The 16,143-nt window shown below is 41.4% G+C and overlaps 1 protein-coding gene and 1 pseudogene across 2 annotated transcripts in view; one reads left to right on the top strand and one right to left on the bottom strand.

Moving 5' to 3' along the window:
• Positions 1 to 1,591: 1,591 nt before the first annotated feature.
• Positions 1,592 to 16,143, bottom strand: part of HADHB (hydroxyacyl-CoA dehydrogenase trifunctional multienzyme complex subunit beta) — a 39,065-nt gene continuing 24,513 nt past the window's right edge. The window contains exons 7-16 of one of the 2 annotated variants that reach the window (XM_047782476.1): positions 13,990 to 14,077; positions 11,326 to 11,513; positions 10,820 to 11,000; positions 8,582 to 8,703; positions 7,415 to 7,494; positions 7,291 to 7,338; positions 6,107 to 6,194; positions 5,573 to 5,647; positions 4,712 to 4,876; positions 1,592 to 2,151 (exon numbers count right to left, since the gene is read on the bottom strand). In XM_047782476.1, coding sequence (XP_047638432.1) covers positions 2,116 to 2,151; positions 4,712 to 4,876; positions 5,573 to 5,647; positions 6,107 to 6,194; positions 7,291 to 7,338; positions 7,415 to 7,494; positions 8,582 to 8,703; positions 10,820 to 11,000; positions 11,326 to 11,513; positions 13,990 to 14,077 — 1,071 coding nt within the window. In that variant the 3' untranslated portion in view covers positions 1,592 to 2,115. Of the gene's footprint in view, positions 2,152 to 4,588; positions 4,877 to 5,572; positions 5,648 to 6,106; positions 6,195 to 7,290; positions 7,339 to 7,414; positions 7,495 to 8,581; positions 8,704 to 10,819; positions 11,001 to 11,325; positions 11,514 to 13,989; positions 14,078 to 16,143 lie in introns of those variants that run through there. The other variant, XM_047782475.1, reaches the window with a different exon arrangement.
• Positions 9,141 to 9,490, top strand: LOC125126910 (non-histone chromosomal protein HMG-14-like; annotated as a pseudogene).

Genomic DNA, 16,143 nt, shown 5'->3' on the forward strand with positions numbered 1-16,143 from the left:
CATGCCTCACCACAGCCTCGGCATACGGAAGTTCCCAGGCTAGGGGTTGAATCAGAGCTGCAGCTGCCAGCCTACACCACAGCCACAGCAACACCAGATCCCTGACCCACTGAGCGAGGCCAGGGATCGGATGCGCATCCTCATGGACACTAGTTGGATTCGTTTCTGCTGCACAAAGGTGGGAACTCCCCTCATTATAATCTTAATTTGGTTTTTTTTAATTACTAATGGGCATCTTTTCATGTTTATTTTCCATATGTATATTATTTTTTAAAAATACCTGTTAATATCTTTTCCATTTTTTACTGAGTTATCATTCTTCTTATTCATTTATAGGAATTCTGTATATAGCCTGGATCCTTTGTAAAATATATCTACATCATATACATCTTGTAAGATGTATCTCTAACATATACACGACTGATATGATAGATATACCTTTGTAAGATACACACACACACACACACACACATACATCCTTTGTAAGTTATACCTGTATCTTTGCCCTATTTGTGGCTTATCTTTCCGTAACATGAAAAACAAATGCTCTTAATTCAACATAGGTCAATTTATAGATCTTTTCTTTTATGGTAACATTTTAAATGTCTTATTTAAGAAATCCTCCCTGCCCCAACCTAAGGTCACAGTGGTATTTTTTTTCTAAATTTTAAAAAGATTTTTACCTTTTATATTTAACTTATCTAGAGTTGATTTTTGTGATATGTAAATATAATGGTTCACAGTATTAAAAACTCACATAATGGTGAAATTCCCAAAGAAATGATGCTGGAACCCTCAAATAACCTCTTAAGAGGTTAGCACTTGCCCTCTTGCCCACTCTGTCCCTGGACTAGAGCATTCTTTTTTTTTTTTTTTTTTTTCTTTTTAGGGCCACGCCTGCAGCATATAGAGGTTCCCAGTTTGAACCTAGGGTTCAACCCTTTGATTCCTAGGGTTTGAATCAGAGCTGCAGCTGCTGGCCTATATGATAAATATGCAACGCCAGATCCAAGCTGCATCTGCAGCCTACACCAAGCCCACAGCAATGCCTGATCCTTTGACCCACTGAGCAGGGCTAAGGATTGAACTCGAGTCCTCATGGATATTAGTTGGGTTTGTTACTGCTAAGCCACAACGGGAACTCCTATAGGATGATTCTGAATGCCAGTAGCTTTCACAGACCTAAACAATATTCACATAAATGGTTGTAACTGAGACTTTTGCTTCTTTAAAGTACCAGCATACATGCTATTTGATGCAGTCAGGTTGTCAAAAAACTGAGAGGGTTTCTACTGTGTTGATCGAATTTTTAATATTTCTTTACACTTCATTATACCTGGTAAATAGAAGCATCTCCAGACAGTGAAATAAATGTAGGTCACTTGGACAATGGGTTGGCAGGGACCGGAGGCACAGCGGTATTCTAAAGCAGGAGCTTCTTTATGTTCTTAGCAGCCTCATGGTTGACTCAGATGGTTAGAAGTTACAAATGAGTAATCAAAGGCAAAAGTCCGTTCCTAAGCCCATCTCTTTAGCTTTAACCTCTAAAAAACAACCACCTTTAATCTCTAACAAAACATAAGGCGAACAGTTCTCTAATACTTCTCCACTTTATTAAGGTTAACCAGTATGGTGTGTATATATCTAAACATTTACCATAAGTTTTCAGTGATGTTTAGGTTCTGAATTCTTTCCATAACGAAGTTAATTTAGGCACATTGGTTTGTATTTTATAGAAAACATTTATCTTTAGGTCACAAATAGGAATGCGTTATATAATTTTCAAATGCTACAAAGATGACTCCAAATTTCAGCTCACCTCTTTCCCAGATTACATCCACTCATTCAGTCTTTAAAGAAAATAGAGACAACTGTTTAAACTTCTCACTGTGAGAGATTCTAGTAACTAAGAAACTCCTGAAAGAGTAGTAAGCCATGATTACTGGAAAGCTCAGAACACCAGCAAGGCATAATTGCAAAGTATTTAACAGAAGGCCACAAATTTTGTTTTCCTAAGAGGAGCTAGAAACTAGACATGTCACTGAATGATGCATTGAAATGGCATTGCCTGGGTGAGTGTTGCACAGAAACTCCAGGTCACCTCTCCTTGATCTATCACTTTGGATAGGCTTCCACAATCATAGCATGGCCCTGTAAAGGAAAAAAAAGTTCATTAGAGCAATGAAAGGCAATGCCTCCTGCCAGTATGGAGGCAGCAGAGGACAATGGGGCAAGCATAGGGTTGGGAATTTAATTCTGGCTGTCATTCATTCCAACACTGTGTGATCTCGGTAAAGTTATTAGCCACACTGAACCTCAACCTGCTCTAGAAAATGGGACTCATGGTGCCACTTCATAGTGTTTTCTGAGCATTAAGTTAGAGAGCATACAATGTGCACATGTATATACATTCACTCATGTATATATGTGTACACGTATGTATCAGAGTCTGTCTAGCAGAGTCTGATTCCTAGTAGATGCTCCTTAAGTGGCTGCTATTAAAATAAGCCACGGGGGCATTTTTAGCTGTATAAAAATATACATGTTACAGTGAATGCCAACATCAGTTTTTTCTCTCTTTTGGATGAGAAAACTGAGGCTTTGAGAGGTTAAGTTACTCATCCAAATCCACAAAGCTCTTAAGCAGCAGGACCAGGATTTGGAACCTGTTCTCCTCTTTATTACTCCGTAGAGGTAAAGAAGATGACCTCAAGTCCCAGAAAAGCAAAAGGCAGAAAATCCCTCCCTAGCACTACACACAGTGCCACGTACTAATCATCTCCCTCGTTTATACCTAGTATAGACATGAACAATTCCACGAGTCTCAATCCCACCCGATAATCATAGTCATTCTAACTTTTGGACTGCTATCAAACTAGTTAATAGCCTAACTAATCTCCCTGCTTCTAGATTCAGTTCAATCCCCACAAATATTTATTAAGCAGCTATTATTTACAAGGCACCGAGATGAACATGGTGTGAGCACAAAGACTTGCTACATGGTCTCCATCCTCAATCTAGTACACACTGTAGTTGAGAACAAACTGTTCGGGATCTTGAAACCGGCACAAGAAAACAAAACGACAGGGATGGGAAGGCTTGCCTGACTTGGGTTGTCCTAGAAGGACCCCTAAAAAGGTAGAACATTTTTTTCTCCTGTTTTATTTAAACCTGTTTTCATGTTCCAAATCCTTTATACTGCTCGAGATCTGTGGTCCTCTACGGGGGGTGATTTTGCTCCCGACCCTCACCACAGGACGTTTAGCAATTTCTGGGTGTCCCAAATGGGGGTATATGGCAAGGGGGGGTGGGGGGGGAGTGGTCTTCTAATTGTATCTAGTGGGTAGAGACCCTGTTAAATATCCTACAACACACGGCACAACCTCTCCCCCACCGAGAAAGAATCATCTGGCCCAAAATGTTACTAGCGCCAAAGCTGAGAAATACTGCTCCAGGTCCACGAAGAGGGATTCCTCCTCTGATCTAATCATGTTTGTGGCACTCATTTGGCCCTGGATGAGACAATGCCAAGTTTAATCTAGTCTCCAGGATGCATCAGCTCCCTCCTCATGAGACTGTAAACTTGTGGAAGAAAGCAGTGATACTGGGTCTCATTCTTTGTTCATCCACAAAAGCATCTAGTATTATGTTATTTATACTCTCTGTGCTAGATTTAAAAAAAAAAATTAGGGAACAAGCAGTCAAAATCCAAGGACAGTAACCTCTGAGGACTATGCACGAGGCCCAGTGCTGCACCCCAGGCATCTCCTTCATTTAAGCTTCTCACAGAAGGGGGAGCAGTGCTCAGGTCTTGATTGACCACAGTCTTCTGTAAACAAAACTACACAGAGTACAAAAGGCTTTTCATCGTGAAGTCTAAAATGTTCCAACCTAAAAATAAGTGACCCCTTGCTTCTTCAAAGTCTCCGAGGAAAAGCCTAAATAAAGGCTTTTAAATGGAAGATGTTTATACTTTTACATATCTTACTTATTCATCTTGATTAGCAACAGAAAAGTCTCTGTAATCTGGAGAAAAATCAAAATCTGTTTCCATTAGGGTTAAAAAAAAAAAAAAAAAAGACTACAGCCAGCTTTCCTTTTGGATTTTATTCCCACAATAAACTGTAATGCAAGTAGAGCTGATAGAAGAACAAAATCTGTAGGAAAACAATTTCCCCTAGCTAAATAGCAATAAGTTATCCAGAGGTAAATTAATTCTCTGCTAAGGTACAGTTCATTTCTCAAGAAAGACAGTTTATCTCTTGGAGGGATTTTATAGCTAAGATTTCATGGTGACTAGATAAATGAATGAAATTTTGTTAGTAAAGAAGAAAATATATCCAGGTGCGAATCAGGACAGTGTCTGATGAGGGGATTACAGATGATTCTAATTTTTTTCTACATATTTTTTGTATTTTTCATAACTTTCATCATAAATATGTATTACTTTTATAAACAAATTATGTACACATTATTTTAGGGGAAAAAAATAGCTTGGGTTTAAATAGCACCTTCCTTTCAAAGTACTATCAGAATTAAAGCTGTACCGCCTCCCAAAAATGGGCTGCTTTTTTTCCAGCTGTCTGCCATCAGAAAGACTGCTCTAAGACTGTTTCAAACTAAGTGAAATCAAACATTCTTGGATAAGTTTGTTTTGTTTCCAAGAAAATGCTTTTCTGGAAGCTCCTGTGTAGTAGTGTCTGTGACATACCTGCCCTCCAGCTGCACAGGCAGCAACTAAACCATACTGGCCTCCTTCTTTCCGTAATCTGTTGGCAGCTGCCATGACCAACCGACAGCCAGTGGCTCCGAACGGGTGTCCCAGGGACAGTGATCCACCCCAGTTGTTAAACTTCTCCAAAGGAGGTGATCCAACCTGGCTCCCACAAAAAAAGACACAAAAATAAAGACCGGTTGACTTAAGATAAGAACCAGGGGTTCCAGGCGTGGCTCAGTGGAAACGAATCTGACTAGCATCCATGAGGACTCAGGTTTGATCCCCGGCCTCGCTCAGTGGGTTAAGCTTCAGACGTTGCCGTGAGCTGTGGTGTAGGTCGCAGGCGTGGTTTGGATCTGGTGTTGCCATGGCTGTGGTGTAGGCCGGCGGCTACAGCTCTGATTAGACCCCTAGCCTAGGAACCTCCATATACCTCGGGTGCAGCCCTAAAAAGACCAAAAAAAAAAAAAAAAAAAGAATCAGTCCAGGCTCTTAGAACAGGAATTAACAGCAATAGAGGGAAATAACTAAGTTAAGATACATCACAAGTTATTTTACTGCAAAAGAAAGAAATTCTACATCAATTCTAAAGGTAAGAGGTCCATTTACTTTTCACCCACTGTCAGAGTAGATAAACAAAAGACAACTTTATTGAAAATCTTGCTTTTATTTTTTCTAAAGAATTTCCAGGAGCTATTTTTCAACAAAGAAATATATATATTTATTTATATGTAATGAAACACAACATTCTTCATAAGAACAAGCTTTCTATTCATATTTTTTATTAGCAGGTGACAAAGCTCCAAATATTAAAGAGCTTTGAAAATTCAAGCAAATTTGTAGTCAGAAACTTACCTTGGCCTTTCTACCCATGTAGTTTTGGGCAAACCAGTCAGAATCCATGGCTTTCAAATTAGCCAAAATCTGACCCTAGAAGGGAAAATAACTCAATAAGCATCTTGTGAGGAATGCCCCTTGAGGCTTTCTTTGACACATGAGTTTGTCTAATTCTAAAGCTAGGCAAATCTTTAAGTCAGTTTTGAGTGAAAATTTCCTAATGAAACAATCCAGCCAGTACTTTTGAAAAGCCTCTAGGAGACAGCTTCAAAAGATGTTTTTCCACAGAGGCCTTAGAGCCCTGCCATCATGCCCTTCCCAGCCGTGCAAGTCCACACTTCAAAGACAGAGCTCCACACTCAGGTTGCCTTATATGACCACAGTCCTTTGACAGTTGCCCTTTTTTGGCCACACCTGCAGCATATCAGAGTTCCCGGGCCAAGGATTTAACCCATACCACAGCAACGACCAAAGCTGCTGCGGTGAAGATGCTGGGTCCTTGAACCACTGAGCCACAGAGGAACTCTGATGTGGGCCTTTAAAGTGACTTACTGAGAAAGCTTCGTGAAATTCAAAAGCATCAATATCATTCATCGTTAATCCTGCCTTTTCTAGAACTTTTGGTGTAGCATATGTCGGTCTGAAAAGAAAACACAAGTGATATAATGTTAAAACTTTAATTTTTAACCTAAGAGCTCCTTCATATTCCCCAAGTTGAATTTTACATAATTATTAGAATGTCCTTCACTCATTCACTGATTCTACTGTGCAAATATTAAATGTTGGTGATAACAATAGTGAATTGAACAGATATGGCCTCTGCCCTTGGCAGTTAATATTCCGGACTCAGAGAAGCAGATAATAAGCAAGTAAACAATAAAAGAGAAGGACAAATTAATAATGTGAAGAGCTAGAAGAACACAGAGGTCAAAGGGCAGAACCTAAGAAGGGGCGTGCCTCGTTATGGGATATAATGGAGGCTAGGGAGGTTAGTCTTATGAGGGAGGGAGAGGAGTCTAAATATAAGGAGGCTTTTATAAAAAGCTATTCTGAAGATGGTGTAGCAGAGTATGCAGCAATATGAAAAAATGCTTATGACATCTAGATGTAAAAAAAATTCAAAGTTGTATATATATTTTAAGTAGGAACGTATACGGAAAAGTAGAAAATAATCCCAAACTATAAAATGATAAACCAACATAAAGGATTACTATTATTTTAAAAATTCCAACTCACAAACCAGTTATGAACTCAGAGCTTAACATACTTTTTTTTTCTCTGTGGCCACACCTGTAGCATGCATAAGTTCCCAAGCTGGAGATCGAACCTGTGCCACAGCAGTGGTCATGCCAGGTCCTTAAGTGCTAGGCCACCAGGGAACTCCTTAACGTACTTTAAAATCCATTTAATAGGAGTTCCGTTGTGGCGCAGACGAAATGAACCAAACTAATATCCATGAGGATGTGGGTTTGAACCCTGGCCTCGCTCAGTGGGTTGGGGATCCAGCGCTGCCGTGAGCTGTGGTGTAGGTTGCAGACACGGCTCCGATCCTGAGTTGTTGTGGCTCTGGCATAGGCTGCGTAGCTTTGACTTGACCCCTAGCCTGGAAACTTCCATATGCCATGGGTGAGGCCCTAAAAAGCAAAATAAATAAATAAAATAAAATAAAATCCATTTAATAAATGTGGATATCTGCATTTTAAAATTATAATACACAGATAAACATTGCTACCTACCCGAGTAAAAGCTGATCTTTCGGATCCTGAGACACGTATGTGAAATCCCTAGGTGAAAAATAGAGAGGGGTTAGTTCTAGCACTAAAATAAAGAAACCAGAAGGTAGGTGAACATTTACCTTACCTCAGATATGCCTTCGGCTTGTAACCCATGGCCAGAGCTTTTTCCTCTGCCATAATTAGCACTGCGGATGCACCATCGGTCTGAAATGTTAACCAGAACAAAAATGTTAAATTCTGCAGTCTTTCTATAGCCACCTAAATTTACCAACTAATGATACTTATACAGTGATTCTATATAATAAAACCTTTTCATTTTGTCCACCAAGTTATAATTTTCACACACACACTCACCCATTTGGGGGAGGATGAGGATAAAATAGACTATTCAAAAAGTACCAAAATTAAAAAAAAAAGTACCAAAATTATCAAAATAGATGAGAGTAGGTAATTCTAGAAATATGTACTCATAATAAACTAAGTCTTTTGCTTTCAGTACAGAATAGGAGGAATTTTATGTATAAAACAATCTCAAGAAATATCTTATGTACTAATTTAATTTTACATTTTCTGGAGTGTTTCTCAGCTATTTCCTGCCTATGGCTTCTAGGTGATTTTCTTCTATTTATAGACTATAACAAGCAAAACCTTGACAGGAGAAGAAATAACAGACAGCTGAGAACAGAAGCACCATGGTCTTCCTGGGTTCACTATATTACAACCAACCGTTTTTACTTAACTCCAGCGCTGAGCACAGGCAGTTTTTTTAAGGTGAAGAGCCTGAAGAGGACACCTTTTCTATCAGAGTGGTGACTGAATCAGGTGACTTCTAGGACTTTAAAAACTATGATTCTGGAGTTCCCATTGTGGTGCAGTGGTTAACGAATCCGACTAGGAGCCATGAGGTTGCAGGTTCGATCCCTGGCCCTGCTCAGTGGGTTAAGGATCCGGTGTTGTCGTGAGCTGTGGTGTAGGTTGCGGACGTGGCTCGGATCTGATGTTGCTGTGGCTCTGGCGTAGGCCGGTGGCTACAGCTCTGATTCGACCCGTAGCCTGGGAATCTCCATGTGCAACAGAAGCAGCCCTAGAAAAGGCAAAAAGACAAAAACCAAAAACAAAAAAAACCAAAAACAAAAACCTATGATTCTATTTTAACATTATCTTTGCAATGAGTAACTATACTTTTTTAAGCATCTATTCATAATATACACAAATACCATTTTAAGCTTTTCTACTGGGACTATCCAAATTTTTAAGTCACTAGTAAACACATATAGTATACAATAGTTACCAGGAATGAAGAATTTGCAGCTGTTACTGTGCCATAGGGCTTGATGAATGCAGGTTTTAGTTTGGCCATCTGCTCCAGGGAGGAAGGACGAATGCCATTATCTTGAGTAACTGTATCTTTTCCTATAAGAACATGAACTTTTTAACTCTAAGGAAAAGCAAGCATTATATATCTTCTCTAGAGAAATATGATTTAAAACCTAAAGAACAAGTAAAACGGAAACCATACCTATTCACTAAAAAGAAAGCCTTTTATAGTTATCAAGATATTATCAAATTGGAAAGTAAACTCTTAAAACATTTGGGAAACAATCTAAATGACTTAGCATAAAAAGGACACCCTATTTTCTTAAGATATTCACATTCGGCTCTTCTATACAGAAGACATATGAATGAAGAATTTTAAAAATAGGCATGCGGGTCCTCCCACCGCCCCCGCCGCGGGTCCCAGCAGTTCCGGTGGCGGGAGGAGCAGCAGCGGCCAGGCAGCCCAGTTCCGCGAAGGCTCTGGGCGCGCCTCGGACCGCAGGCACCGGGCAGGCGCCCGCCCCGCCACCACGATGCCCAAGAGGAAGGTCAGCTCCGCAGAGGGGCGGCAGCAGAGGAGCCCAAGAGGAGATCGGCGAGGTTGTCAGCTAAACCTGCTCCTGCAAAAGTGGAAACGAAGCCACAAAAGGATAGGATAGGAAAGGATAACGCTTCAGACAAAAAAGTACAAACTAAAGGGAAAAGGGGAGCAAAGAGAAAACAGGCCGAAGTGACCAAGCAAGAGACGAAAGATCTGCCTGCAGAAAACAGAGAAGCTAAAAACGAGGAGAGCCCATCCTCTGATGAAGCAGGAAAGAAGCCAACTCTGATTAACACCTCAGGGCCAGTCCTGTCACTGGTTCCTGTGTCCCTTCTTGTATAATCCAGAGGAATAGTTTTATCAACTATTTTGTAAATGCAAGTTTTTTAGTAGCTCTAGAAACATTTTTAAGAAGGAGGGAATCCCACCTCATCCCATTTTTTAAGTGTAAATGCTTTTTTTTTTTTTTGGTCTTTTTTGCTATTTTTTTGGGCCACTCCCGTGGCATATGGAGGTTCCCAGGCTAGGGGTCTAATGGGAGCTGTAGCCGCCGGCCTACGCCAGAGCCACAGCAACACAGGATCCGAGCCGTGTCTGCAACCTACACCACAGCTCATGGCAACGCTGGATCCTTAACCCACTGAGCAGGGGCAGGGACCGAACCCGCAACCTCATGGTTCCTAGTCGGATTCGTTAACCACTGCGCCACGATGGGAACTTTTTTTTTTGTCTTTTTGCTATTTTTGGGGGGATGCTTTTTTTTTTAAGAGGTGAAATCATTTGCTGGCTGTTTATTTTTTGGTACAACCAGAAAATAGTGGGATATTGAATGTGGGAGGCTTTGATTGTCTTGGGTGTCAGCTTAACATTCCATAGATAGGGAAGCTTTTATAGCCTATAATACAAAGCGTACCAAATGGCAATTTGGAGTCAGTTGTGCATTTAACGTCTTGAACACTTGAAATTACTTCTCTTCCCATGTTGTTTTTAGTAGAACTGCTTCCTAAAGCAGACCAACCTTGACCTTGGCTCTCCTTGTCAGAATTTTGTGCACTCTGTAACACCTTTGGTCGTGGTAGTCCAGTTTTCCTAGTAATTTTGTTAATGTGCTATGAAAGACTGAACATTTGAGTATGTAGTGTATATGATATTAAATTGTGAATTAGTCAGACTTATAATAGCATTATCAACATTTGAAGATATTGGTACTTGATATCCTGGAAAGGAAAAATTGCCTCCAGATGTTAAGCTGTAAAGTCACTGGAATAACTGTTGAGAAAAGAATCATATGATTTTTTTTAGATTTTTGGTACATATGTTAAGATTGTGTACAAACTGAAATGTCTGTGTACTGACCCTCAAAACAACCAATGAAATCTCAGTTATGAAAGAAAAAAGAGAAAAATAGGCATGCACATAAGAACTAAAATGCATTTGTAAGATCTAAAGGAGGCCTATAAAGATTTCTCTTTTTAAAATGTTTACCTATTGTTACAACATAAATTGAAACTTGAGTCCATGTTTAAGAATAAAGGCTGAGTATTTTGCAACAAGAACTAGCATGTTTACTGAAAAGTCATGTGGGGTTTCTGGAGTTTTAGGAGAAATTCAGAATTCCCTAACGAATATCATGGAGCATTTCCCTTTACAAAGCTGAGCGAACTGTTTTACCTGGGACTTTGAAAGGCACAACATCAGAAAGAAGTCCTTCATCCTGTGCCTTCTTGGCCAGGCTGTGTGAGCGCAGCGCGTACTCATCCTGCTCCAGCCGAGAAACAGCAAAGGCAGCAGCCAGTCGGTCTGCAGAGTGGCCCATGGTCTCACTGGTGGAGAACTCGGCCACTGCAGGGAGCTAGGAAAGGAGACATTCGGGACCAGGGACACTGTTATCAGGTAATATACCACACCTAGGGCTACCATCAATCAAGGCCAAGACAAGGGAAGCTCTTTGTGAAAGGGGCATCTCGAAAAAGGGCTTACACATTCAAATCTTCTAACCACTATTCCTGTTTTTCCCCCCATCTTGACCAAATAATTAACCTCTCCCTGGAACTAACCGAATCTGCAACTATTAGAGCATAACAGAACCCAGGCTGTTTTAACCTAATTCTAAGCCTCTGCAGTGGGATGCTTTGGAAACAATGAGTCTTTACGTAATAAGCATTCACAAGTCTTACCTCAGGTGATAGGAAATTCAATCTGAATTTAGAGATTAAAGACAGTCGCTGACCCAGAGTCTTGGCCTTATTGAGATCAAGCATCATTTTCCTCATTTTCCTTGAATGGCGAATAGGGACATCGGACATTAACTCTACACCACCTGCCACAACCACATCAAACTGGCCGGAAGCGATCAGGCTGACACCTAGAGGGCACAGGTCACACGTACATGAGTATATTCTGGAGAAATTAATAGGCCATTGGTAATTTAAGCGGCTTGGTTTTTTTTTTTTTTTAATTTAAGCTTCCTTATTTAAAAACTTACTTGGTTTTGTTTTTGTTTTTTGGGTTTTTTTTGGTCTTTTTAGGGCTGCACCCACAGCATATGGAGGCTAGGGTCAAATCGGAGCTGTAGCCGCCGACCCACGCCACAGTCACAGCCACACGGGATCCGAGCCATGTCTGTGACCTACACCACAGCTCATGGCAGTGCCAGATCCTTAACCCACTGAGTGAGGTCAGGGATAGAACCTGAGTCCTCATGGATCCTAGTCAGGTTTGTTAACCACTGAGCCTCAAGGGGAGCGCCTAAAAACTGTATGATTGTTATTAGCACTGTATATCTGTCATTAAAGTTTTTATCTTTTTAGAGGGATTAGGATAATTTTTTTAAATTAAAGTATAATTCATTTACAATGTTGTGCCAATTTCTGCTGTATAGCAAACTGACCCAATCATATATACATATATATACATTCCTTTTCTTTTCTTTTCTTTTTTTTAATCTTTTTGCCATTTCTTGGGCCACTCCCGCAGCATATGGAGGTTCCCAGGATAGGGGTCGAATCGGAGCTGCAGCCACTGGCCTCCGCCAGAGCCACAGCAACTCGGGATCCCAGCCGAGTCTGCAACCTACACCACAGCTCACGGCAACACCGGATCATAAACCCACTGAGCAAGGGCAGGGGTCGAACCCGCAACCTCATGGTTCCTAGTCGGATTCGTTAACCACTGCACCACGACAGGAACTCCAATATATGCCTTTTTTTATATTATCTTCCATCATGGTCTATCCCAAGAGACGGATACAGTCCCCTGTGCTATGCAGTAGGATCTTGCTGCTTAGCCATTCTAAATGTAGTAGTTTGTATCTACTAACCCCGAACTCGCAGTCCACCCCACCCCCCTCCCTCTTTCCCCTTGGCAAACACAAATCTAGGATAAATTTTTGGGGGGGGGGTCTTTTGAGGGCCGCACCTGCGGCATTTGGAGGTTCCCAGGCTCGGGGTCGAATCGGAGTTGTAGCTGGCAGCCTACACCTCAGCCACAGCAACACAGGATCCTTAACCCACTGAGCAAGGCCAGGGTTCGAACCTACATCTCCATGGATACTAGTCAGATTTGTTTCTGCTGAGCCACGACAGGAACTCTGGACAAATTTTTTACATGGCTAAAAATACATTCAATGCATTAGAAAAAATCAAGTTTCTTTCAGGCTATATGGACATCAACTTCTAGAAGTATCCACTGAACCAACTCTCAAATCAGTTTCTAAACTGGAACTTTGGGCATATTTTATAGGCTCCCAGCTTTAGCTTCCATAGTGATTTTTTTCACATAAAAAGAGAATTTCAATTTCTAGCATAAGCTAGAGAAATTCTAGCTGTCAGATGTGAGGCAGCCCCCTTCCCTCTTCCTGGCCACTGGCAAGTATATGTCGCTCTAACTGAAAGTGTTCACAAGCTGCGGGGGGTGGAGGATGCCCCCGTCACTGCCTCTGGCTTCATTCCCTGCCACGTCTGAGGTGGACTGGCCAACCTGGCCTTGATGTTACGAAGATACCATGTGATTATGATGTATTTCAGGTTTCCTGTCTTTTCACAATAAGAGCCAATACTGCAAAATGTCCCAGAGATCTGCTAAGTTTGTTAGGAGAATTTGTAACTAACTGAAGAATGTCAAGATGTAGGGAGAAAGCAGAGGAAAGAGTTGCACCATCTAAAGCAGTGATTCAGGGAGTTCCTGTCATGGCTCAGTGGTTAATGAATCCGACTAGGAACCATGAGGTTGCGGGTTCGATCCCTGGCCTTGCTCAGTGGGTTGAGGATCAAGCATTGCCGTGAGCTGTGGTGTAGGTCACAAAGGCGGCTCAGATCCTGTGTTGCTGTGTCTCTGATTAGACACAGCTGGTGGCTACAGCTCTGATTAGACCCCTAGCCTGGGAACCTCCATATGCCATGGGAGCAGCCCTAGAAAAGGCAAAAAGACAAAACAAACAAAATAAATAAATAAAGCAGTGACTCAACATTGTGGCGATGGCGGAAGGAGGAAGGTCACAACCTCCGCAGGGCGGATCATATTAGAATCACCTAACTTTAAAACCTAGCAAGTTACAAATTTCTTTGTGCCTCAAATCCAGAAGCACCCCTCCAGTTGATAATCCCTGCCACAGCCAGCCACATTACTGCCAGAGAAACTAAAGGAATAGTTGCATTCCTCAGGTAGGGAGAACAAGAAAAAGGTTGAGAACTACTGTCAAAAAAAAAAAATTTAAATGTTACTTTATTTTTTTGAAACACACAAATTCAGAGATCATTTATTTCTGTGAAGAGCAGTCTTTAATGATCACATAAAAGACAAAAGAGAGCCAACATGTATCTTCTGTTTTCAGAAAAACATACCTGTGGTCATGGCTTGGTTGGAAGAGATGCAAGCCATGGTGACAGTGTGGGCAGGAGTCTTGTCAGAGAAGCCAGCTCCAAGGGCAGCCTTCAGGAAACACAGTGAATGAAATGATCACTTATAAAGGAAGGGCTACATGGAGTTCCCGTCGTGGCGCAGTGGTTAACGAATCCGACTAGGAACCACCAGGTTACAGGTTCGGTCCCTGCCCTTGCTCAGTGGGTTAAGGATCCAGCGTTGCCGTGAGCTGTGGTGTAGGTTGCAGACGCGGCTCGGATCCCGCGTTGCTGTGGCTCTGGCGTAGGCCGGTGGCTACAGCTCTGATTCGACCCCTGGCCTGGGAACCTCCATATGCCACGGGAGCGGCCCAAGAAAACGCAAAAAGACAAAAAAAATAAAAAAATAAAGGAAGGGCTACACGTAAGTGATGCTTTAAGCAGTACTTCACTCTATGATAAAATAGGAAGGATTCGAGCTTAACATTCCACAGAATAATATTTAAAATAAAATTAAGCCCATCATAGAAATGGTTTACTAATTTTTCATCTAGCCATTAATTGATAAGCACTCTGCCAAAGTCCTTGCGGCCGTTTTCTATGTGCTATATGAAAGCCTACGAGACTCTTGTATCCTGCCTCATTTCTTAGCAATGCTTTTCTCAGAGCCTTCAAGGATATCAGTATATAATTTGATATTAACTTGTTTACATTTTCAAATTAACTTAAAGGAGACCACAGGTATGTTTTTCTGAAAACAGAAGATACATGTTAGCTCTCTTTTGGAAATACATCACGGGGTGGGTTCCTCATACCTATGTTCCTACAGTTAAAAGGCTCAGTAGTAAAGCAGAACTCATCAAACACGAAAATAATTTCTAAAGAATTGCCCACTCACGACGAGATTCCCACACAGGTCCCTGCCTGCTCTACATTTGGCTCTTCATTCATCGCTACCCTGACTGCCTGATACTTTAACGGCACTCTGCAGACTCAGAGCAAATATAAAGTGGAGAACATGCCAAATATGGAGGGCTTCAAGTCAATGAAAGAAAATCTGGAAAACCACCTGGACCACAGGTGAGTGCACCAGTTAACAAGAGGAAAAGAGGAAACCGGTCAGGATGAATGACACACCAGGTGCTCAAAAGAGAATAATTTGATGAGTCTTGAGAAAAACTAAGGCCCTTCATTAATCTTGCAAATATGGCCCCTATTACCATGGCACAGCAAAAGTCAAAAACGAAATGAGAGGGAGTTTCCATTGTGGCTCAGCAGTAACGAACCTGACTACTATCCATGAGGATTTGGGTTTGATCCCTGGCCTCGATCAGTGGGTTAAGGACCTGCTATTGCCATGGGCTGTGGTGTAGGTCTCAGACACAGCTCGGATCTGGCATTGCTGTGGCTGTGGTATAGGCCAGCAGCTGTAGCTCCAATTCGACCCCTAGCCCGGGACTTCCATATGCTGGGGGTGGGGCCCTAAAAAGACAAAAAAAGAAAGAAAAATGAAATGAGAACATTCATTATTATACTTTTAATGAGGAAATTATGCTGCCAAAAAAATAAATGCCTGATTCCATTTTTGCATGTGTAAAGAATTCATGCATCAGTTAAAAAAAAAAATACTTTCATTAAATCAAAGTTTCACTTTAAAACAAAGCTCTCCGCACAGCAGGTTAAGGATCCAGGGTTGTCACTGCAGTGGCTCAGGTTGCTGCTGTAGTGTGGATTTGATACCTGGCCCAGGAACGCTCAGGTGCCACAGGTGCAGCCAAATAAATAAATAAAAACAGAGCTCTCAATACTCCATGTCCCCTCTACCACCATTCACTGGGAAATTCTGGTTCTCTTCAGGGGAATTTATTTTCCGTGGCTTTTTTCTGAAACTATTTAACTACCCTCAGAATATAAGATCTACTATAAACGTTTCCAAAGCTGAAATGAAAGGGATTCAATGCTTCTTAATTGATTTTTAGCTTCATACGTACACGACTTGTACTATTTACCACATTTACCACTATGTGCCACAATCTATAAAAACAGAAATGTGTTACAAGTGTTCCTGCAACACGGCCCTACTGGTCTTTCTAGGTAGGCCTGATACAAAACGTTCAACACACTTTGCTGAAAACTGTCCCCCGGCAATTGCACATC

Source organism: Phacochoerus africanus, chromosome 5 (genome assembly GCF_016906955.1).
Source record: "Phacochoerus africanus isolate WHEZ1 chromosome 5, ROS_Pafr_v1, whole genome shotgun sequence".
Classification (NCBI taxonomy): Eukaryota; Metazoa; Chordata; class Mammalia; order Artiodactyla; family Suidae; genus Phacochoerus; species Phacochoerus africanus.